Source organism: Rhamphochromis sp. 'chilingali' (genome assembly GCF_963969265.1).
Source record: "Rhamphochromis sp. 'chilingali' genome assembly, chromosome: 4".
Taxonomy (NCBI): domain Eukaryota; kingdom Metazoa; phylum Chordata; class Actinopteri; order Cichliformes; family Cichlidae; genus Rhamphochromis; species Rhamphochromis sp. 'chilingali'.
The window spans coordinates 18,139,819-18,165,015 of record NC_137948.1 but is presented as its reverse complement, the minus strand read 5'-3'; the positions used below and the strand labels follow the sequence as shown (position 1 = coordinate 18,165,015).

At 40.3% G+C, this 25,197-nt stretch overlaps 1 protein-coding gene across 5 annotated transcripts in view; it reads right to left on the bottom strand.

Moving 5' to 3' along the window:
• Positions 1-1,790: 1,790 nt before the first annotated feature.
• atf7ip (activating transcription factor 7 interacting protein) overlaps positions 1,791-25,197 on the bottom strand; it is a 31,679-nt gene continuing 8,272 nt past the window's right edge. For 2 of the 5 annotated variants that reach the window (XM_080881604.1, XM_080881603.1), the window contains exons 2-14: positions 11,695-11,747; positions 10,282-10,797; positions 9,695-10,145; positions 8,647-8,828; positions 8,278-8,415; positions 8,082-8,153; positions 7,921-7,991; positions 6,218-6,282; positions 4,007-4,687; positions 3,817-3,918; positions 3,652-3,729; positions 3,403-3,488; positions 1,791-3,139 (exon numbers count right to left, since the gene is read on the bottom strand). In XM_080881604.1, the coding sequence (XP_080737730.1) occupies positions 2,678-3,139; positions 3,403-3,488; positions 3,652-3,729; positions 3,817-3,918; positions 4,007-4,687; positions 6,218-6,282; positions 7,921-7,991; positions 8,082-8,153; positions 8,278-8,415; positions 8,647-8,828; positions 9,695-10,145; positions 10,282-10,791 (2,898 nt within the window). In that variant the 5' untranslated portion in view covers positions 10,792-10,797; positions 11,695-11,747 and the 3' untranslated portion in view covers positions 1,791-2,677. The remainder of the gene's footprint in view (positions 3,140-3,402; positions 3,489-3,651; positions 3,730-3,816; positions 3,919-4,006; positions 4,688-6,217; positions 6,283-7,920; positions 7,992-8,081; positions 8,154-8,277; positions 8,416-8,646; positions 8,829-9,694; positions 10,146-10,281; positions 10,798-11,694; positions 11,748-25,197) is intronic. The other 3 variants (XM_080881607.1, XM_080881606.1, XM_080881605.1) reach the window with 3 other exon arrangements.

Sequence of the window (25,197 nt, the reverse complement as noted above, 5' to 3'; positions counted from 1 at the left end):
TCCACTCATCCACTGAGGACTGTCTGTCTCTTGAAGGCACAGCTTATCACCAGTGATGATCCTCAACATGAAGATTGAGCTTGACACCTATTTTGCTCACTGCGCAAATTTGAGGTCCATGAAAAAGTCAAAAATGCAATGATACTAAAGACTTTGACAGTGATTTAAAAATTTCAGATGTCATCTTCCAAGGCTTATATTGATGCAGCACTGTTGGATCCAGGCATGTCTTGTCACAGCCTAATCTGGTGAACCAGTCTCCCTCTGCCAATCACTTCCAGAGGACCACTTAGCTTTTCTGTCTTGATTTACCATAGTTGATTTTATCATATTGCAGTGAGCTTAGTCTATTGCACTTCAGATTTTCTGGACTGAGTTCCTCCATCCTTCATCAGAGCAGTGCAACATGCCCTGTCAGCATTTTCATCTAATCTTACCAGGGAAGTGCACTTCCATATACCATCCCTGAAGCCAGGACTTTTTAGTAGATTAGCAGGACACTAATCAGAAAGTTGGTGGCTTGATCCCTGGCTGCTCAAATCTGCATGCCAACTAGTGAACCTTGATGCATTCATTGGAGTGTGAATATTACGTAGAAAGCACTTGCGTGCTTGCGCGAATCGATGAATGAGGATTTTAGTATGTAGTGCTTGGAGTGTTCGGAGTAGAAAAGCACTTTATAAGAACGAGACTGCACCTCTTCCACCTAGTCTGTTTATAGATCCTCATCCGAGACATGCCAACGTCAGTCAGAGCTCATGGCCAGCCAATGTACACAGTTTGTCTCAGTCCGAGCTAGTTTCTACTTCCCTTTCTTCCAGACATTGCATTGCCAGTTTCCTGGAGACATGAGACTGTCTTGTTGTTAAAATTCCAAACCAGATCATCTACCAGCCTGGCAATTTTCTTTACCAGAATGGTTCGTTTCAGTTCCTCTTTCCGCTAAGACTAAAATCAAGTGTATTCTTCTTTTGACCAGCTTCCACAGGTCAAAGCCCAAGAACTCTTTAACGAGGCAGTCTGAGAATCAATTTCTGCTTTGATTTTAATGGGGCTGTGCAGCTAGTCCCACTAGAGAAGGATAGGTAGCACATTTGAGCAGTGGTTAGCGCACTGTCGCCTCACAGAAACAAGGTTCTCTGCTTGAACGTTATGGTCAGCCGTGCACTCTGCATGTTCTCCATGTAGTTCATTGGGTTTCCATTTGCAGTCCAGAGACAGCTTTGTTAAGGTTAAGTAGCATCTCCAAATTATCTGTCGCTCAATTCATCTTAGAGAGGGCTCCAGCCCAGCTGTTTAAAATAAATGGACTAGTGGATGGCTTCAGGGACCAATCTTAAAACCAGCCAGCCAGCCTTGTGCCAAAATAACGGAGTGGTTACAGCTGTTTAAAGCATTTCAATAATCCTCTTGATGCCTTCACAAGGATTTATCCAAATAGTTGTTCTGATCTTGTTCTCGCATTTGAAGAACACCAGTATAAGACATCCACTGAGTCACAGGACTGCCATCTGACAAGGTTTATTGTGCACATTCAGAGACAATAACATAACCTTTTTGATTTTGGTCCCCACATGACTATATTTTCTGTATCCTGTTACCAAAGTCCATGTCTTTGTTAGGCATTGGTTTTCTGCTTTGTGGTTTCTGTATGGTCCGAGCCACACAGGCTTAATGTCCACTCTGTAATCATCCGGCAACCACTGAAAATATATATATATATATATATATATATATATATATATATATATATATATATATATATTTTTTTTTTTTTTTTTTATTTTACACACACACACATGTTCCCTGACCAGTTGGGAGCTGGTGTTGACAGTTGCTTTGACATCGATTGCTGAAGCCTCATTCACATAGGCCTAGGGATCAGTCAGTGATCCACTGGCAACCCCAGGTTGTTTAGGAAAAGTATGTATCCCACAACCAGCTGGTGAGTGGTTGCTGGCAGTCGCCACTGTGTCGGTGACGATTTGTCTGCACCAATTGGGCAATCACAAGAACGTTGTGGATGCAGCATTCTTTGAAACAGATTTCACATAGCATCACCCACAAACCTCTATGAACAACTTGCCAATCCTATGGGAACTACAAAGGAGTCATCCAGGCTCTCTAGGCCTAGGTGACTAAAGTCTAACTGCAGAGGAGTGCTATGGCATTAAATACAGAATATTTAACCTGTCGCTGACTTTAATAAAACCTCTTTATTATGCTTGTGAAAGTCTGGTTGCCAGACAAAACTTACAAAAGTTATCATTCTGTTTCTACCACACATTTATACATTTCTGTGCAATTTAGTTTACATGGAAAAAAAAAATCCTGTCAAGTAAAAGAGGAAGAAAAAAAAAAAGAAAAAAAAAAAGATCTGGGTCTGAAGATCAGGAGCGAACAACACAAATACCTGATCTGGCAGGAGGGGCAAACTTTTTCAACTTATATACACAACAGCTTAAGTCACAAAAAACACATTACATATGATGAGTCAGACAAAACCAACCGTTTGCCACTTGAACTCTCCAAGTCAGTTTGTTGCCCAGTTGTTATGTGGGAAGACATTTACAGGTGTTTGTTTTTGTCCAGCGTACAATATTTCAGTTCCTAACACAAAACAGGTGAAAAGTCATAAACTATCAAAGGCAAAACGCTATGTCTTTTCTGTAACGGTTCAACTAGAGCTGGAACTGATGACATTTGTGCACTGAGGTTCGCAGAAAGAGCCAAAGCGCCCATATACATCTTTGGCTCGAACAGCAAAGTGATACGTGGAGCCAGACTGGAACTGGGTCAGCGTACAGGCCATAGGCAGTGGAAGGGCCTTCACCTCCCCAATTTTCTTCCAGTGCTGCTGAGATGCATTGCTGTTAGAGTTATCTTGATGAAAGGCATAAAGGTGATAGCTTTCTACAGCTGCGCAGGTCCGATCAACTTCTCCAACACACCAGGAGAGCACTATACCAGTCTGACTCTGCACCAGCTTTAGCTGAGGTTGTTGAGGAGGTGAGGTCCGTTCAGCCTCTGGGGGTAAGCGTGATGGTGCGGGTGCAGGAGGGAGCGGTGGAAGCGCCATGCTGGAGCCTCGAGTTGGTGTAGTAGTAGTGGTTACACTGCGGGATTTTAATGGAGTATCCTGCAAAAAAAGAAATCTGGTGTCACAGCTTGTTCTTTCCTTTTAGTTGTGGCAAAAGGATCATTCGTGCTTGGATAACTCCCAAAACAGCTAACAGCTGTAGTTTTCAACAGAGAAAAATCTAATAATAGCTTTAGAAACCAACCATCAGCAAATCATGTTAAAATAACAATTCACCAAGACTTAAACATTGAAGTTACAGAACAGAAAAGTAGTGAAGTGCCTGTGTGAGAAATATTTAGAATCCAGTTCTAAAAGCTCACCACCACTGGGGGGCGGTGATGTACTGTCAACTGAGGATTGCCAGAACTGTTCTGATTGCTTAGAGGGGATGCTCTTGCTCCTGTATCTGAAAACAAAAACAAAAGCAAACAAAACAAGAAACTCAGATTATATGTATAAGTTAGAATTAAAGCACAGGATACATATGCATAGGCATCTGCCTAAATTACTAGATACTTTATAATTTGCCAGAGTGATAAAATTTGTTTAGTGTAATTTGGTGCTCTTACTGTTGTGGATGCTGATGACTGGGTTAGTGCGTGGGCTCGGTGAGGGAGTTGTAACAGTAGCATTCTTCACTCCAGTCACTGAAAACCATAAAACATAACATAATTAGCCTTAATAACATATATTAGGGGAAGTAAAAACAAAACAAAAAGTTCGCCAACTCTAACCTTGGACATCATCATCGTCCTCGGTGAGGTCAATTACGGAGCCTTTGGGTCGTGCCGCTGGTGCAGCTGCTTTAGATGCAGCGGTTACTGTAACTTGGTTGTCTGAGAAATACAAAACAATCTAAATTTAGTACCAAGTTAAGGAAAATGAAATGTCAGCAGCACCTCCGTGCTCTTCAGTCATCCTCACCTGTCTTTGATGTCAAAGACATCCCCTGTGGAGGTCCTGGAGCAGTGGATCCGGTTGCTGCTGGCCCAGATGTTGTAGGTGAAGAGACTGAAGACATGGCCCCGACTACAGAGACAGACTGAGCTGGTGTCCTGGCCGTGGTCACAGATACCCCAGCATGGGGTGTAGTTATTCCACTTGCACCGCCTTGATACACAGCACGAGCAAGAGAGATCTGGCCAGAGGACATCTGGGCACTGGAGCCATGGAGGGCTGGGACAGTGGCCACGGCTGGTGCCGAGGCTGTGGCTGTGGTCGTGACAGGTGCAGGCTTGAGTATAAACGTGGCGGTAGAAGCAGTGGTTTTGGACTTGTTCAGTGAGCTGGCTGCAGACAAAGACGAGACGGGGATGTTGACCAGTGTCCCTGCCTGGCCGTTCACTGATAAAGGCAACTGGATGAGAAGCGGCTGGCCTGTAGCCATCATGCTACTCCCAGAGGCAGTCTTCAAGAGGAGGGTGCCCGTTTGACTCTGGGTGGTACTGCCAGTGGCCAAGGTGGAGGTGGGATTAGAGTTGGAAGTGATCAGCTGGAGGATAGGGGTCTGCTGAACCATGGCAGTTGAAGTGGAGGTGGGAGTTGGAGCTGAAGCTGCAGCAGGGGCTGAAGCTGCGGCAGGGGTTGCGGTAGGAACTGGAACTACTGGGGGGGGAAAGAGACTTGTTAGAAGAGACTTGAAAATATCTGCACAGGGTACACTTTTGCTCAAAAGACTGTCAATCATTTGTTAATTGCTAGTAAAGGTGATGGCAGTTAAAAACCCATCCCAGCATGACATGGACAAAAGATTTTGAGACATCTATGCAAAAATACAACATGCAGACAAATTCAATGACACTTTTCCACACTGCTCCTGGAAAACATGAAAGGTAAGATGACCTATTTTCTGTAATTCTGTCATGGTCAATAAACTTCCAATTACAAACATGGCTTCTTAACAGGAATAAACATTAAAGAGCAGCCAGAAGTTTGATACGCTCACTTTTGCGGTGTTTCTGTAACCAACTCAATTAACATTGCTGAAAATTAAAACTAGGCAATATTTTTTTCCTATATATAATTGGCTACATTGTAAACACTTACTAAGAAGTCGACTGTTTTCTTATTTCTGAAGGTTTCGGTGTATTGTGAAAACTAAATAAAAACAAGACTTCTCCAAAAAAAATTGTGAAAACTAATCAAAATAAAATAAAGAGTGTAGGAGAAAGTTTAGTACTTATAATGTTTGGTAAAAATTGTATCCATTTTCAGAAAGTTCAGTGTTTTTTGATTCTAACTGCTGTACTGATTTTCTTAAATCTTGTCTCGGACATAAATAATTATAAAGATCCAAACTAAGTGTAAAACAAATAAATACTAAAACAAACTAACTAGACGGAATTTTAAACAAAAGGTTAAAATGAAAGAAAAATAAAAACTAATTAGAAAATACAGAACTATAATAACTATAACGCTTTCCTGAAGAAAAAAACAAAAAATAAAGAATAAAAAAAGAGGCTTTGACTCTGCTGTTTACAAAAGTCTCACCACTATTTGCAGCACATGCAGCAGAGTATGCATCAGAACTGAGCAAACTATGGTGCAAAGTTGAGCCATGTCTTCAAAATAACACAACAGTTAGGTTTGTGAAGTAAACTATCAGATCTGCCATAAAGAAATCTGCCAAATCAAACATGCAGGGATCTCTGCTGTGGAAACCGCTCATAAATAACGAAGCAGACAAAAGCAACTTTCTGTTGCTAGAAAGTAAATAGATAAGGACAAGTCTAATGTGCCATTTGTTTAACTGTGTAAGTATGCATTAGGGATATAGTATACTTTGTCTATTATTTGAAGATCACTCTAAACTGTTCTGAAATGACTGCATTGTTGTGTCAAATCCTAGCTTTATCTGTCACAGCTTGCACTGGATCCCATTTTCATTTATTGTTTAGCCAATACACCAATACCTGAATTTGTACTACCTAAAACCTGGGAATAGGTCCCAAATATCCAACACTGGTCAGGCTTCAAGTACACACAAAGAACGAACAACATGCAAACCCACATGAAGAAAAAAGCTAAAGTTTCAAAACTCCCACAAGAAGCCATTAATTCTGTCAAAGAACAAACAAACAAAACGTACACAACATTTACCATAAAAAAAATTAAAGACAGATCTTTGTTACTCACCTGCTGTGCTGGATGAAGAAACAGTTGTGGATGTCTGCTTTACCTCCATGGAAGTCCAGCCTGGCCTGTTTAGAAAGATTGCTGATACTTAGAGTTGTTGACACTTGAAGTTGCTTATGTCCTTTACAGGATGAAGAGTGAATGAGGTAAGGTGTTGACATTTAGATTTATTCCATGTAACACAGTCATCTTTGTGGTAGGAACGAGAATCAAACTTAAAGCGTGTGTCCGAGTTTTCACAAAATCATTCATCGGTATTTAACTGCAGTTCGCTCACTTCAAGCATGGTGCCAACTTCACAAAGTCTGTCAGCAGAGATTAATATCCTTTTCAACATGATAATTTTTAAGAACACCTACAAAGATCTAAGTGACTGGAGGGTGATATTTTGACAAAATGTTTATATATGTTCTACCACGAATAATGACAATTGTCCCAGTATGCTTCAGTTCCTGTGGCGTTCAAGCGTCAAAACGACATGCCAGTTCTTTCCTCGTACTCTCGAAAAAACTCCGGCCTTCTCTTTACTCGCAGTATTTCATTGATAACGTCTCGAATTTCTCTCCACTTCTCACAAGACAGCACAGGAAATCGACGCTCAATGTACATCCTCATCGCCCTCCTCAAGTTTACGGGCAAGGCCTCTTTGCCCAATAATCCAACGTAGTTGACCTTTGCGACCCAGTCACAGTAGACATCGTATGGCACTAAGTAGCGGAAAATGTACGAGGCGTAGCGGTCAGGTCTTGGGTTCCCTGAGCTTCTCTTGCAGTTGTGGTAGAGCACGTTTTCCAAGTGCGAGGGAATCGTGCGGAGTTTAATGTCTGCTCTGCATTTCCCTTCATTGTACTCTGCCAGCTTTCTCGCCATGGCAACATGGCGGGACATATCTGCTTCCTCTTCCTCCTCCATTTCCTCGTCTTCTCCCTCCATCTTGACAGACAGTGCCGGAGTCTTATCAACAGAGGGCACCAATCCCTCTCTGGGCACCTCAGGCTGCGGCTCTATTGTCTGTCGACGGAGCACGCTGTTGGGAGGAGAGGTGCAGTTTTAACTACACTCTGCACTGCCTGAAGAAACGCTCAGGCTTCATATTGTAGAACGTCACAAGACTCAGGACCTGGACCCATGTGGGGTTACTTTGCAGGTGCAAAACACACACTGGGGCATGTGTTTGTTTATTCCAAACAAGTCTTTAGAAATATTTGGAGCGAAATTAAGACTTTCAAAAAGATGGTCCTGACAAACCGAACAAGGGACATGGATTCTTGTTTCCAAAAAAGTATGGATTTAGAGGACGTAAAGATTGATATTCTGTCCATTTGTTTGTAATCTAGTGATTACACTTAGCAACCCGGGACAATGTCAACTATTCACAGTGTAACGGTTTCGTGTGTAGTAAGTACTTGCTTTAGTCCGGTATTGTCACGTTCATACAAAAGCAAAATTATATTCACACAAAATATCATCATGCACAAACTGCTGTATGATTCAAAGATTACATGTTTAAATACACTGATGCTGTCAGTTTTGAAACCTCAAAATCAGACTGACAAGTGGACTGTCAAAAGGTGTTAACTTCCACTGAAGGGACTAAAATGTCTTTTAAAAAAGCCATGGAGATTTGCCTCTCAAATACATGACTTAACCTACAAAGCATAGCTGACAGGGATCTAGACTGAAAATGAGTCCTGAACACTTACCGCTGAGCTTGAGGGTTATTCGTAACCGCTGCCGTTTTGGCAGCAGTAGCAGCAGCAACAGCAGCAAGTGCCTGTAGAAAACAAATAAGAAGTTTCAACATTTTTCATCACCTGCATGCCAAATGGAAACATTTTAACAAGTTACAAAAAAAACATCTTACCTCCTGTTTCCTTTTATTCTCCGATACCTGATTAGCCTCTCCAAACTTTTTTGATAGTCGGGCAATCTTGGCCTGAAGAGAAACACCAAGTAGACTTTAGATACTTGTCAAATGGAAGCAGAGCATCTTCCAATGCCCAACATGTTCTCCTTATGGGACAAATTTAATTTCACATAAAAAGTTAACCTGCACTCACTTGGAGTGTGTTAATGGCAGCTTGGTGTTTAGTGGCGCAGTCAATTTTGTCTACTCTGTCCTTCAGCTCTTGGAAATGTTTGTCGAAAATGGTGAGCTCCAACACCTTCAATCGCTCCTCCACTAACTGCTGCACAATCTGCGAAGAAGAATGAGGTGAAAGGGATGAAATGTTAGGAAAATTGGTGAAGAGAAACTTATATTTATCCAAGCTCAGCTATATCAGTCAAAATTATTATAATTAAGGCCACAGAGCACTGTGAAAAAAATGAAGTCGGCATCAATTATGCTGTATGTGTGAATGGATTTAATGCAACCAGTGTTTAAAAGCTATTAGAGTAAAAGCATATCTGAATACTCGAATACAAACCTTCCCGAGTTTATGATGACTGCCAGCTTTTGTAGTAATTTTAAGTTCCAGTTGGGCCTCCAACTCCTCACGGTCCATCTTGGGCCTCTTACCCTCTATTTTTACAGTTTGCCCATCTTTTTCAGAGCCCTCCGATAAAGTGCGTTTCAGTCCCGAGGTTGAGCTCCTCTCCTCTTTCACTGCTTAGCAAACAAAGACAAACACCAAAATATTTAAACCTAACACAGAACCAGTAACAGTTACTTTCAATAAGAACATTTGTTGGGTCTCCCTTTCAGTGACCCGGGGCCCTCAAAAAGAACTGCATACCTCTGAAGGCTTTATTTTCTGTTTCTATTGATACTGCCATTATGAACGCTGAAGTTATGTAAAAGCTGATCAGAGGTTAGTTAGTAATTGAATCAAAGGCATGTCCTAATATAAACTGAGTCCATATTCATATGGACTTTACCAGTGGTTCCTTACTCTGTGACGCCGTTTTCTTTTTTACAAGCTAGCAATAAGAGCCGTTGTTTACATGGTTAACATTTTTCCAGTGTTTACACCTGGTGTTTTTTTCTTCTTCTGTTTGTTTGACCAATCAGCATATGAACTGAAGTCTAAACGAATCCCTGTAAACTTACAAAGGGTCCTCTTGTGCTGGATGAGTCCCTACCCTCAAGTAAAAACAACACCAAATATAGAGTACTAACTGCAATCTTTTCCTACTCCTGCAGTCACACAGAAAAAAGGCACAACTTCCTCCAACTCCAAGAACTGCGAAAGAGTTCCACGTATCAAACTGCAATATCATCCAGGAAATTTATTGCAGTAAAATCCTCAAATGATAAATTTCCTGTGACAATTTTCCGAAAAAGAAACCACCCAACTTTTCCCTTCAGGATCAGAGGAAGCCGATTTATCCCATGGTAAAGTATGCAAGGATTCTGCATTCTGACTTGAAATCTTATCAAATCATTTATGTTTTGAGTACAGTGTTACATTATCCTATTCACATGTCATGTAGTATATAATTGCTTTTTGCGTTGCAACATCCACCATCTCATACCTGTATCAGATGGTGGAGTGGACGATGGTCGAGATGGCTTTGAGGCTTGTCCCACATTAGTTTTTTCCTTTTTGGGCTCCACTTTTACAGAGCCCACCTCCATCTTTTCCTCACACGTCACGCCTTTCTTCACATCCGCTTTGTCAGTCTCTACTTCTTTTATGTCATCTTTGATTTCCACTGATTGTTTTTGGTCCGCACAAGAAGAAGCTGGATTGGGTATAGAGCAAGAAGATGAGGAAGAATCGGAAGTGGTACATTTAGGAGAAGAAGGCTTTTCATCTGGTACTTTGGCTGTGGAAGCCTCAGTGTCCATTTCCTTTGTAGTGTCACTATCTGTTTCCATTGGTTCTGTGAAGTCAGATACTGCAGGTGGCACAGGTGTATCCAAACCTTTCAGTGGGTCCACTGCCAAATCTACAGCTGGGTCCTCTTCTACAGTGTGGTCCTCCTGAGAAAATTAAAAATGATAACCAATTAAACGTTTTTCGGGCTCTCCACTTTCAATACGAACTACAGTATAAACTAATTTTTTAAAATAAATATAAAGGTATCTGACAGTTTTGTTCATGTTTCCATGCATTTACCTTCTTCTTTTCCTCAGCTGGGATCACCTCAGTGTCTTTTTCCTGTTGTCCCTTGCAGTCTGTTCTAGCTGTGACAGGTTCACTTGATGATGATGGTGTGCCATCTTTCTTCTCATCTTCTTCTACCTTTTTCAGTTCAAAATTTAGAGGATCCACTGGTGATCTCGGAGCAGTCATTTCTTCGAGTCCTTTTGGACTTGAAGAGGGAGGGGAAGGAGACAAATTTAGGGACAGGGACGGTGTGGGAGAGCTCAGAGCGGTCGGAGAGACGGGTGGTGTAGTCTGGGGAGTGTTCAAGTCCAGGATGTTGTTTTGCTCTTTGTCGCCCACTTTTTGTCCGTCCTCTTTATGTGTTCCATTCATCAGAGGTGGTGGAGATGGGTTGGACAAACTTGTACCCACAGTGAGCAAAGTGCTGTGCAGGTTCTCCAGCTGATGTCTATCACTGATCTTCATGGTTTTCCTGGCGCGGAAAATCTTCTTCTTCTCTTCTGTCACAATAACTTCCATCTTTGCCTGTGGAGTAGAGATAATAGATAACATGCATTCAGAAGGGATTAATGAGAACAGACAACACCCAGAGCTGTAAAAGTTAATGGCACAGTGTCTTCCGCTAATTAACCTTTCCTGATTCTGATCTTTACGCATTGCACAGTATTGGGTGCACCGTTTCCGAGAAAACACTAGAGGACACTGCAGAGCTCTTTGGCATTAGCTTTTTCTTTCTGGAAGGTTCTTCTGTCACAGCTGTCTCTGCACCAAACTGATGGTTCCTTAGCAGCCCGTTCCTTTACTACAAATTTAACTCAGCATCCAAGCCAAATCACACTCATCCATCTGATTACACATTGCTTCATCTGTCCTACAGTGACTTAAGTCAACAAGCAGCTCAGTAAGCCAGGAAACCTTTTTTCATGGTAGTCAGAAAAGCTAAACTTGCTTCTGCAAATCCCCTCTACCTCACTTTTCTGAAAAACTACGGATTTCATGTTTACCTAAGCCCCAATCCTGAGAACAGAAGTGGCACGAGTTAACAACAGCAGCAGCTCAACCTTCCTCCCATCCCCCCATCCTCCTATTGGTTCCCTCGTCAGCAAATCAGAACGGACCCATTCAGGCTGTGCTGGCAGCAGCAAAAGGGTTATGCAAAACATGAAGGACTTTCCGTATAGTTGTGATTGTTGTGCACAATTTACTGTTAAGGCTAGTTGTCACATTCTACAAGGATTCATTTCATGTCTACTTATTTTATATGCGTGGAAGCATGTGTTGATTTTACCTTCATTTTATGGGTGTCAGAAGTAAAAATGAACCTGAGCTGTGTGCAGGAGATACTTTACTTGCAGTAATTTTCTTCTTTTACACTCATGTGTTATAATATTAAGTAGCATAGAAAAAGTATTTAGAACTCACCTTCAAGCCAAAGGGTTCCTGACAATGGACTTAATACAGGACTTGTCGACAACCTGAAGGACAAATGAGAATAATTTGTTAGCAAATGTCTTAGTAACTTGAGCTCTAACTGTCTCTTTGGCTTCAAAGTGATATATTTTTCCAGGTCAATATGAATTGCATCAACTAAAAGTGCAATTATGTCAATTACTGTATTTTTTAACATACTTATTTATATCCAGATTTAAAATAGCATACAGTAAAGTAGACTAAGGACACTAAATCCCGGATTTTGATAAGACTGATGCTTCTTCCTTACATTTGTTTCTGCAGTGTAAAATTATCGGTTGTGACCAGCTTTCGCTTACTCGTGCTGGTAAAGCAAATGAAATTGCCTTAATTTGGAATTTTTTAGGAATAGTATTTATGACGTGACAAAACTCGAAACTATTTTTTTTTCAAAATTCAGTAACTCACAAGGCAAAAATTACTCAAAGGTAAACACAATAACGTAATATCACAATTATATTTTGGGCGATTATTCAGTTATCTGCAAGCAAGAGGCTTAAGAAGAACACCAATAGAGTGGTGACAAACTGGTGAAGGTCGCCAAAGTGGTGACAAACACACAAAAGGTTAACACAAAAGGACGCAAAACAGGAAAGTGGTTTGCCAGAATGATGGACAGAAAAAGATGTTTTACTGCAGAAAGGTTGAACTTAAAAAAAACCCAAAAAACAAAACATAATTATGTACAGGTAAGAAGAAAAAAAACAAAAACATGCAGTCACTGACAGTTTTGTTATATTTTTGGTCTTATTTTTCCCCCAGCTGCTAAGATCAGACTGTCGCTTCTAGTGGTAAAAAGCAAAAACAGACATTCAGATGGTAGGAACCTCAAACAGCCATGTCTTTATACTGGTTTCAGTGCAAAAACACAACATAAAAAGTGGTTACTACATGAGAAACCTTTAAACTCCGACCAGGAATGAGCAGTAAGCCGTGTCAGTTTCACACTGTAAACTTGGTTAGCTTTACTGCTACTGCAGTACTCACATGGTGCAGAGAGAACCGAGGGAAAACAGCCTCAACTTGCAAAAATCTCTCATTTAGCCTTGTGTATGTTGAAGCTTAGCAGGCTGCCACATGTATATGGAAAAACACAAAGACTAATGTGGACTGAGCGTATAGCTCCAGCTTTAATGCTGAGCAGCACAGTGATGTTTGTACACACGTTCAATATGTTAGGCCTTCCCTACTCTGTTTTTACATGAGCATGCATGTTTCTTGCTGTTTTCCTTCCTATTGTTCTAAAAATAAGTAAGGCAGCATTTCAATACAATTGCCTAAAAAAGATCTGACCTGAAAAACAAGAAGAATCAGAAAAAAAAACTCCTAAAAAAGCGTTCACAAATATGTGGAGCAGTGAAAACTGCAAGAACAATTATTGGTTTGCTTCACATTCCAGTGTTACTGCACACTGCGCAGAGCCGACTATCCCCCTCCCCCGTCCCACGGCCTCATTTACTGCTCCTGGATTTAGTGCAGGAACTCAAAATGGCCGCTGGATCTGTTGTTTAATGTCAGCCCGAGCTCTCAGTAGCTAGCTGAGAAGGATTCTCATTCAGGTGTATCAGGTTGCAGCACAACTCTGCTTAGCAAGAGTTTTCTATTCAGCCTGACACTTCGGCAAGCTGTCACATTGTGAACAAATTGTAGAACATTTAAAGAAAGTGCTAATTAAGCCAAACATAATCTCAGTTATTTGCTGATAATATTATTAAAGTGATCTTTAAATCCAACCTTTTTATTGCTATAAAACAAGCAGAAAAAGTATTGAGTCGATTTTGTCAGGTTTTATTATTAATCATTGTTATGGTCTTTAAAAATGTACACAGACTGTAAAAAAGCGCAGTTCTGTGTATAAACGCTCAGTGCATAGATTTTTAATAGTTGCTTGCAGCTACGAGAACTAGTCATCTTGCCCCTGTAAAGTGCAGAAAGCAGTCATAACATGTATGAGTAGCATCAGGGTGTGGCATTTAATCTTCACTCCAAATTAGGCCAAAAAAGGTAAAGACTATTTTTTTAAAAATTATTTATCCTAAATCAGCAGAAACAGCACAACGTTAATCAAACTTCACACAACAGAAACCCATAGGAAAGCCAACACATGAAGGTTTATAGATTGGAATTCAAATCACTAAATGACGATTCATACAAGTTGTGAATGTTTCCCAAGAGAGAATCCACTGACTACTGAAACAGCAGACACCCACTGTTTCTGTGTCCTTAAAAACACAACTATGTGATTAAACCGAGTTCAAGGATCTTACTATGCACAGATGCACTTTTTAATTTAACACTTGCGTTTTATTTTTGCAATGTTTTCTAAGCCAGGCTATGACTAACAGCTTACTAAATATGAACAGCAACTGCTTCATTTATTTGAAGCTACAGAGGGTGCATCAAAGGAAAGAGCCATGGAGAGATATTCAGACTCCATCCTTGGACTTAAACAAATCTTTACTCCAAGTTACAAAATAGCTGCTCATTCCTTTAGAAGTATTCCTTGAAACTCACTGTGTCAGCCCCCGATAAGCAGTCATTAAACTGCCGATTACAAACTCTGTCAATCTCGACTACAAGCATAACTACTTCCAAATAAAGCAGAAGCAAGGTCACTTGCTTTGAGAGACTGGAGAGGAGTTTGTGTTGCAGCAAGAAAACCTCTAACCTTCTTCAGTCTTTTAGCAGCCAAGCAAACAATCAAGACTTGACATTCATACTTTGTGGTTACATGCAACATCAAAACCTTCTCTTTCAGAACATGGAAGAACATCGCTGGTACAGATGGAAGACACGGTCATACTTAATGACATCTTGATCATCAGTTTTCAAGACAACATAAGACAACCTGGCTTAACATCTTGGCCTTTCCACCAACACACGCTGTCGAGCATGTTTGTGACGAAGTGCGAAGTTATTCATCGTCACATCTCTGGCTGACCTACAGATTTCAGTTAATGTTAAATCCCTCGTTACTTTGTTTGTTTGTCCACTGTGCACCATTAAACACTAGAAACAGTGTGTGAGTGTACCACGGGTCAGCATGAACAAATAAACCAGTGAGTTCAAAGAAAACACACGTGTTTATCAGCAACTCAAGCCAAGAAAGCCCGCTTTGGACTAAGACAACACAGTTGGGCAGCTGTGTTATTACAGTATATTGTTATTTGAGATTTACAACTTACATTTTGAGGGGATGATGACAGACTGTCGAAATGCTACCTTTTTGAGTGAAGTAAAAAATCTTTCTTTCTATTAAAATAAAACATAGTTAAAAGATCTTCTAGATCTTCAAGTTAAAAAATCTCATTAGGAGAACTTGAGATCTCTTAAAAAGACGTCAACTTAAATAACAGAGAGACTCTAACTGTTGAAATACTTTAAAAACTAATTTAAAAACCCACAATTTAAAAGCAGGTTATGTAGGATTGGGGCCTACTGACTGTGAAGCAGGCACTGGGTAAGAGGCCAACAGCAGACTACAAAAGAGAGGAGGGGCTCAGTTAGGACCAGTCCATCAAGCACATTGCAGTCATATAAAGTCTTTATAAAGTCTGTACTAGCTATTAATTAAACCATTTTCAAATGAAAAGCCTGTTGAGCACTCCTGACACAGCAACGTGTCTTGTTGCATAACATGAGCCGCTAAATTTTTTCCTCCCTTCCTGCTGTCACAGTAGCAAGATTTATTTACAGCTTGCCATAAATACATGCAAGTTTAATCCTTTTATCATTTTTAAATGTAGCGTAGTGATTATCAAGGCAAGGCAAGGCAAGGCAAGTTTATTTGTATAGCACAATTCAACAACAAGGTGATTCAAAGTGACAACACTAGCTAGCAGCGCACAGACAGAGGGAAAGTACCCTGCACAGACTGTTGCATGGCAACACCCATCCCCCAACTCTAGCACAAACTAGTCCACTGTATGGAAATCTACAGCCAGCACGGGACAAACCATTTTAACAAAGGGCAGGGGGGGGGGGATCTGTCCTTTTATTAAAAACATCACCGGCAGAGGACATTTATGATGAAAAGGTTAAGGGCATTATGTTTATTTGAAAGCACAGTATTTTATGCTGTTCTGTGCTTGCAGTGTTAAAAATATTAAACTGTTTCAATTCACTGTTTTTATGCAATTAAAAATATTAAGCCCTTTCAGGGAAAATTTTACTGCTCCCTCTGGGCTCTCTGCTAAATCTTTGATAGAATTAATCTGAACTGGATACATATATGATCGGCCATGGTTTACTCCAATAACCTGAGGACTTGCTGTTCTTGAGCTGAGCACCGTGTTAGCCACAGTTTTCAACGCTCTCTAATGACTCCTGAGGACCGGAGTCAGACTGTAACATAATCTCACAGGACTCTTCTTGGCCATGCTAAATGCCACACTTTCACACAAAATGTTGAATTTATTAGAAACCAGGGAGGGGGAAACAATAGCTGTTTTAAATTCTTTCCATCGCATAAGTATTTACAGGCGGTGCACTAGTACCTTAGGGATAGGTCTCACAGAAAGCAGTAATTTTGTAATGTTTTCCTCAAGACAAAACATGCAAAAAAAAAAAAAAAACCTCCAAAAAACCTTAAATAAACATGAATTCATATTGTTCAGATATAAACAATTTAAGCCATGTATAATGTAGACAGTGTGCACACGCTAATCAGGATCACATTTCCTTTCTGTTCAGTGATAAGATGACCATACATTTGCAGGATGTGTTAAGATCCGATGAAAGGTAGAGGCACCAAAAGGTTTACTGATTTTTTTTAATTTGTTGAAATATTTCAAAACCTAGAGCCCTGCACCATCTCCACAGACATCCTTTGGCTTAGTATTCACTGTATTCACACTTTCAAAACAGAACTGGAAAAAAAAAAAAAAAAAACCTAAACCTTTAGACTGTTAAGGCTGAAACTGAAAATCAAACTGAGTGGACCAAACAAACCCAAACAGCTCAATGCGCCAAATCTCTAAAAAAAAAAAAATTAACAAAAGCCTCAATACTAAACAATGATAGAAATTATTTTTTTGTATGTGTTCACCTTTATCAGGATGACTCTAGAAAATATGGCATCCACTGAAGGTCAGATAAATTACTGAGCAGAGGACGATCAAAGGTAAAGGGGAGGAGTCTATGTTTTTCCTCTAAAGCTACTACGCAGTCTGTGCTAAAGACAAACCAAACAGTAAAAAAAAAAAAGTTAAAAAAGAAGTGACATTACATTATATATACACAACCAAATGAAAAGCAACAACACAGAAAACAAATAAAGTCACTAACACAACAAAAAGCAGCACAATGTGCACTTTAGTCTCAGCTTAGCTAGCACTGCACAACCAGCGCTAAATTGCACACTTTCGACACTCAACCTAGAACAAGCTGAAGCCACCCTCCCCCTCTCTCCATCTGTCTCTTTCACACAGACACACACACACACACACACACACACACACACAGAGAGAGAAAGGCGCTCTCTCTGGAACAGCCTCTCCCTCTTGCTCATGGGCTGAACCATTCTGCTGTAGGGCGGAAGTGGGGGTGGGGCGTTCAAACAAAGAAAATTTTACTTTATTTCTTTTTGAAGTAATACTGCACTTTCAGAATTACCAAGGGAAAACCAGAAGTTTTTTTTGGTTTTATCTAAAATACTACCGCTAGAATGTTCTAGACCCGCTGAAACGTCTTTAATGTCTTCCTAAAACATATCAAACAAGCCAGTTAAGCAATTTTGTACCAAACTGTGTATACAGTCTATTGTTTTTATTGAATGTTAAAAGATTATCTCAGCAAAAAAGGAAAGAAAGTGTGTGTATATATCTTTTATTGAGAATAAATGGTGCTTTCTTAGCCCCAAAGTATCATGCTAGCTGCATCCAGTAAGAAAAGAAAAAAAGAAAAAAAAAAAAAAAGAGAGCAGAGTCTGACACAATAAGCAGCCTCTACCCGCCCAGCCTCTCCCTCAGCAGGGAGGGCTGCTGTTAAATGAGACTAAACCATTCCTATGCGGGGGTGGTTCCTCTACTCAAGAGGAACAAAGAACACACACCTAAAAATATAAAATCAAAAGCCTACATGGTTCATTTTTTTAATCACTTCTTCTAATTAGGTTTGCTTTGAATGATTCATCAAATTAAAAAGAACTATTTATGGTAATTTCCTGATTTGACACAAAAACGACAAAATAAGATGAAGTAGGATAGAAATACAATTTTATTTAAATTGTCATTCATATTCAACCTGCACCTGTCTTCATCAACAGCCCTCTTGCCAGAGTCAATAAAAGCTTGCAGTGCACTCTTTGCCTAACCCTCCTTTCTTCCATGACAGAAACACAAAATGGCCACCAGCGCTGCTGCGAGGAGCATGCAGAGTACAAGCTGGATCAGATCACATAACAAGCCCCACCCACAAAAAAAGAAGGGGGGAGGGGGGAAAGCAATGCGTATCTGCAGAAATCTTGATATGCATACGTAGATCTTGAGGAAACAGCAAATTTGACGACTGAGTGTTATCTCTGCATGTTAGTGATCTACTGTAAATCCTGGTTTAGCTTATTTTTGTTACAAGAGACCAGAAGTCTTGTGCTCACTTGCTCACTACCACCCTAAGCTAGGATTGAAGAATTAAGAAAATCTCGACAACCTCAAATATTGCTAAATATTTTATAAGTCTGAAGAACTGGGTAATAAAATAACGCCTTTTCTCTTTCAGACTGCCGTATGTCCTTCAACCAGTAAACCTGAGACTTCGCTGTCTAAGCCTGTCAGACACTCAAGATGTTGTTGGTTTTATTTTCTGATTAACTATACACTGAAAAAGCAATTAACTGCTATCTGATATTAGACATTTTTATGAAGGCTAAATACTGTGGGGGGGGGGGGGGGGGGGGGGGGGGAGAGAGAGATAGATGTCAGCCAGTGAGGTCAGAGCCTGCATTCCTACATTACTGCGCAGAATGCGCAGTCTTCCCTTCCCCCACCCTCTCCTCCTGCATCTGGATTCAATGAAACCTAAAATGGCCACGCTGATCTGCTGTGCGCAGGCACACTGAGCTCTTACTGCCTGCTACACCGGCAACAAGATCTCATGTTTAGTAGGAACCACAACAATAACAAAAAAAATCATATGTGGTAAAGTCTGACCAAAACATTTAATGTTAGCTGAAGTGATTTTATATCCTTAAACACAGGAAAAAATTTTCAAAATTCCCCTAAACAGGTAGCAACCTTGGGTCTATGGCTGTCACACAATCTAAAATATTCGTACACAAATTCAATCAAAGCTTTCTTAATATTATAATACTAGGACTCTGAAGCTCCAGTTTCCAACCACAGTGGATGGAAAAGTCAGGTGAACTGGAAAATCTGAATCACCCAGAGGTTTGAGAAAAAGTGCGCGGATGTTTGCTCTGAGATAGTGTATGCATGCCAGGAGAGGTTCCAGTCTGCCAAGACCTTGAACAGGGTGAGATGTATAGAAAACATTTAGATGGATACATTCAAACGTGGACACTTTAGAAGGGAAGAGCACGTCCAATACCAAAACTGTTAAAAGGAAAAAATGTGTTCAAGTACACATGATGGTACTGACGATACTTTCCAGAGAAACAGGTGCAATTACAAGACTTTATCCTTGAACACATTCTCGATATGCTGTCAAATTCATAATTCATCTATAAGTGGATGCAGTCGCAGTTTGAACTCACTCAGCGACAGCAATAAAACTGAACACAGCCCATCAGGTATAGTCTGCCACCTGCCACAGTCAGTTTTTATGCTTTCCTTATGGATTTAGTTTTCACTTTTGTTCAGCAGGCATGTGGACAGATCAACTTGGGGACCAAGCTATTGCCACTATATTTGATCATTCCTCTCTCCAGTGGTATTCCTTTATCTACATATATCCAGCTATTTGCCATCAAGACAGTGTGTGACGTTCCTTTAACTGTTCCCTTAGCTGAAAACCCCAAAGCGCATAGTAATAAAAACAACACGTAAAAAAATAAGGAAATTACAGTAGAAAATATAAATAAAGTAGTCTTGTAGTAGTATTGTAGTAGTAGTATTGTAGAAACCAATTTCTGAAAAGTAGTCAAAAGAAAGGAAATTTCTTTTGACATGATTTTAACTGTTGCGTTTAAAAGCACTGACTTTTTGCCTACCATTTCTCAAACATTGTACGCGTGATTGTGCCTCCCCCCCCTTCTTGTGACAAATTAGACTCCAGCGAGAGCTGGGTAAAAGGAAAAAAGGGAAGAAAACTAGGGAAAGGGTGGGGGTGGGAGAACCAGGAGATCCATGTGAATCAGGCAAGCTGAGCGGGGTTTGTGTAATGACTACAGAAAAATGCTATGGATGGTTACAAATACAAAGTGAAGTACACCATCCACCAAAATAAAGTCGACCTTAAGTTAATTTTAAGGCATTAAATAAACAAAAAATAAACAAAAACAATAACCCCACACTTTTGGTTAACTGCAGAACCAAAACATCTGCATGTAGTTGCTCCATTTTATTTTTTCAAGAGTCTGAAGGCTGTGTGGAATAATTTGAGTTTAGGTCACATTGTATGAAATAGCTACAGCTAGCACACAAAGTCAGAGCCACAGCCTGACAACAGAGCACCGAACCCCTCCCCCACACCTGCAGTCGGCTCTCTGGAGGTTTACAGCCAGGCATGGACTAAACCATTTCAGGAGTAGGGGGGTTCTCATAAAAAGGGAGGGAACTATAAAGATAAATTACAATTTCAAACCTACCTAAATGATTCAGACTCTATAGTTACATATTCAGGTCTAAATAAGTCTATGCTGAACAGGAAAAGATTTGTTGTGTGTTCTAGTCCTCTTGTGGAGGCAGATATTTTACCCTTGGCTTTGAAAGACCTGTTCATTCTCCTTAAGCTTTTTGATCAAATTTTACTTCTGTCTGTTCTGCAATAACTCATCCTTGTTTATGTCTAAAAGTGGGTTTTCTCGGAAGTTTGCTGCGTGGTAATAAAGTCCAGAATTAAGGACTCACAAATCCAGTATTAACAGCTTCCTCCTCTCTGTCTAAAAACAGACATTCAAGCATAAAGAGGCCATGGAACTCACACACTGTTTTCTGTGAAAAACTTTGCAGGACACAGCTAAAATTTCCTGACTCGATAATTTAGACAAGTCAACAAGCTAGCAACTTTGACACTTTTCCATCCCCCACTCTATTCCTTTGATGGGCTGCAGTGAATGCTAGAGCACAAAATGGCTGACTGCCTGAGAATGCCTTTTGTAATTAATATAGCTAGCCTTTCCCCACATACGCCTGTTTAATACCACTCTATTTTAAAAAGAACTATATTTGTTTCTCCCCTCCCTGCTGGTTTGTATAAACAGAAGACTCTTTTTAAGTATAAAAGGAGAAGACATATTCTAATTAACATTCATTGGACCCACAGCAGTAAATGGTCATTTCAATTGCATTTGTTGACATGTTAACATAAATTAGCCAGCTTCATAATTTGACAGTATTTATAGCAAATGTATTTGTTAGCAATGTCTCAAAGTATTCCTATTTGGCTAGGCTACAATAAAATAATAGTATTTGTAAAGTACTAGTACTTTTTCCCATATATTTCTCTCTTTTACTTCTGAAAAATATATTTGTGAAATATTGGTACTTTGTGGGTGGCATGAAGCAACCCACAAGCACACCGAGTATTACAATGGTAACTGTAAGGTAAGAGAGCTAATCCTGCTTTTGCAACTAACTTTCAAGAGAATGCGTTTTCTCGTGTTTAAATTGTTGGATTAATCTAAATCTAAAGCTTGACTGATAAGAAATTAATAGCTGGGAACAACCCTACCTTGCTCCAGATTCTTGCTGGAAGACTCGATGACACTTGGCAGACACCAATACAGATTCAGTGGACTGACTGAAATGATGTATGGACGATGGCACAATCCTAGGCTTAGCCTATTTAGTAAATGTAGTAAAGGCTAGCTCACCTTTATGAACGTGGTTAAAGTCCAAGTGCTCCAAATTAAAGGCGGAGACATTTTCCCTTTCACTAGTTCTACTTCTTATTTAGAACCAAACCTAGCTGGGTCAAGCATACCCATTTCACATTCACATATCAAATATCACATATAATTAAATGTTCAAACTATAATGGCAAGACCTCTTCCCAGTTGAAAAAGCACCAAACCCCTACGCTCCCTCCTGTGATGGGCCCACGTATAGCTTTTAAGTTACCCTGCAAGGCTGAACAGGTGACTGGCCTGTCCCTTAAGTCATGATTTTACTCTGTTGCAGAAGCGAACATCGACAGCTGGAGACCTGACAGTCAAGAAGTCATTCTTGTTATACTTCTTGGACATCAGCTAGAATTCTGCTGCCTGAGGAGCATATGTAGTTGGTGCATTTTAATGTAAATTCTCCATGGACGTGAAACAGGAAAGCACACAAACCCTCATGCTAAACATGTGACTTCAAAATTTATGTAATTGAGATCGGAGCGGACACACTGACAAGGAGAGTATAATTCCTGCTTTAGAGACAGGATGAGGAGCTCAGTCATTCAGGAGAGGTTTAGGGTAGGGACAGTACTCCTCCATGCAAAAGGGGCCCATTGAGATGGCTTGGATGGTTATTCTGACACATCCTAGATGAAGTTTTTCAGGTGTTCCGAGAAGTCCCTGAGATAGACCAAGGACACACCATTAGGTCGCTTGGGAACAGAATCAGCTGAAGGAAGTTACGTTGTAAGTTACGACATAACCAGAAACTCCTTTTAATGCTACACTGTAACCTTGCACACAACCTGACATGCACCTCCTGAGAAATATAACTAACTAGGTTGACAGAGCCCACAACAACTTCAGTGACATGGAAGGCTATGGTGATCTTTCACAGCACCTTGGCCAAGAGCCTTCCATCACAGTTACCAATACTGCAGTAGAATCACGTTTGACAGCAAATTTGTTGTGACTGGAGAAAACAGATTAATGCTCTTAGCAATCGTTGCAGCAGTGGCCTGGTTACTCTGACAAAGGAAACACGGTCGCTAATTTTCTAGTGCTGCAGAATTACGCTGGTTTGTACACCTGTCATCTATTGACTTTCAGGGATGTTTTAAAGTATAACAGGAATCAAGCCTGAAGTCCACTGCCAAGTCCATGTGTTGTTGGTGCATCGTAATGTAATTTGTCCATGGACAATTGCACAACATGGACAGTTATGCGGACATATGTACCAACCTTTATGTTCACTCACTGAAGATGAAATTCTCAGGCATCAACAGATGGAAAAGGAAAAGGTTATCCAGGCTTTAATCATGATTATACTCTGATGCGGAGCTGAAGACCGGACGGCTAAGTAGCCATTCCTGTTATATTTCTTTGAAATCCGCAGCCTGGGCAGCATGTATAATTAGTACACTGCAAAGTAAGTTTTCTGCGGATGAGTCCCTATGGTCACAAAAAACAAGAAGGCACATGGGTGTCCGAATGGACCCTCGAGCTAACTGCCTTATGACAAAATTTCCTTCAGTAGATATATAGTAGTCGACTAATCATTGCTGTTTTCACTACTCTCTATCAGAGTTACTAGTCGTTTGAATAAATTGTTAAAATTTTAATAGATTCCCAATCCCATGAAATGATTGTGTCCTAAATGTAATGCAGTCACCTGCCACAAGATGGTGCATAGTTGTTTAGAAACACCTTACATTTGTTAATTTAGGTCTGATCTTTTTGTTAACAAAATTAGAATGAGATCACAGATACAGGCCATGGAAATTAGCTTTCTCCGAAGCATGGATAAGCTTTCCCTTCGTGATCGGGTGAGGAGTTTGTCATCTGAGAGGGGTTCAGAGTAGAGCCCCTACACCTCCACATTGAGACATCTGTCATCTCCTGGGTAAGGTATTCCGGCCAGGAACCTGCCGGGAGAAGGCACAGGCGTACACCCAAGATATGCTGGAGAGATTACGTCTATTGGATGGCCTGGAAGAGGCTCGATGTTTCCCTGAATAAGCTGGAGGAGGTAGTCAGAGGGAGGAGACACAAATCTCTCTGAGACTGCATCAGGAAGGGTATCCAGTAAAAATATGCAAAATAAAACATCGGGAGTTACTTAATGTGCCAACTGTTTGTGAAAAGAATAGCTGAACACAGATTACAGGTTTTACAGTTTTATTACTGGCTAGAGTGCACAATTCGCTCAGTGTGGCCAATGAAAAATATTTTCTACCTGGGTAGTTGTAACTTGCTTCAAGCTTTTTGACCAGTTTGCTTAAAGCATTCCTTGACCACCATGTAACAGTATTGGTAATATTCATCAAACATTTGCTCCTTCTGTCATAGGGAGTGCAGCTAGTGAGTGCAGTTATGCACAGTCGAGTCTTTTTTTTTTTTTAACATTTCGGTCGCACATCCCCTGCTTCATAATCTGGCTGTACTTGACAGTGTGTTCTTCTTTAAGTGGTGAAACAAGTTTCTTGTTTCCATTTTCAGTGGAAACAACATTCTTTACATATTTTACACTACTACTTTATTGGAGGTTGCTGAAGTAGCTCCCTTTTTAAGTATTAAATCATCACCTGAGACTGGCAGGCAGCTCTTGCTATCAGACATGCCTGGGATTATCTCTTTGTTGCATGACCTAGACAATGTATAACCATAGTTTTGCTACAGCAATGATATTGAGATATGACACTTATCATGTAATATATATTCTGGTATTGCAGACAATATGACATTACACAACCCTACAGACCACAAAACCCTGACTAGGTGACTAGATGTTTATCTATTCTGTTAAGAAACCAAATGGAAAGCCAACTAATCATTACGGCTGCAATTGTGTGGAAAAACCCCCAAACTAGGAGACAGTGTAGCTTCTCCTGTTTAATGGTTTACTATCACATTTCACTTATTAGCTAACAAAACTAAAATGGTGTTCGCTTAGCAAGCATTGCCATAACATTATAACATTAAGTATCAACGCAACACATTAACGTAAATCTATAAAACTGACCCATTCAGATTTGATATCATAGATCAAATCTGGGGATTTAAATATTTATGAACTGCAGTTTATGAGCATTTAAACTACTGCTGTCGCTTTGCACTAGGGCTGCCATGATTAGTCAACTAGTCACAATTACGTCGACTATCAAAATCGTCGACAACTAATTTAGTAGTCGATGCGTTGTTTGAAGCTTTGTAAGATCCCAAAAGACGCAGGAATAAGTAGCAGGATTTAAGAGTGTAATAACGGACTGAAACAGAAGTTGGCAGCACTGCATGTACAACGATGCCAGCTGCCTTTAAACCCCAAAGAAGAAGCAGTGTCCGGTATCGTAGCTGTGTCCAAATTCAGGAACCGCATCTTCCTGTGCCCGCATTAGTAGGCCAATTACCTTACAGCGACACGACGAAGATTGTCCAAATTCGAAGACTCCGACAAA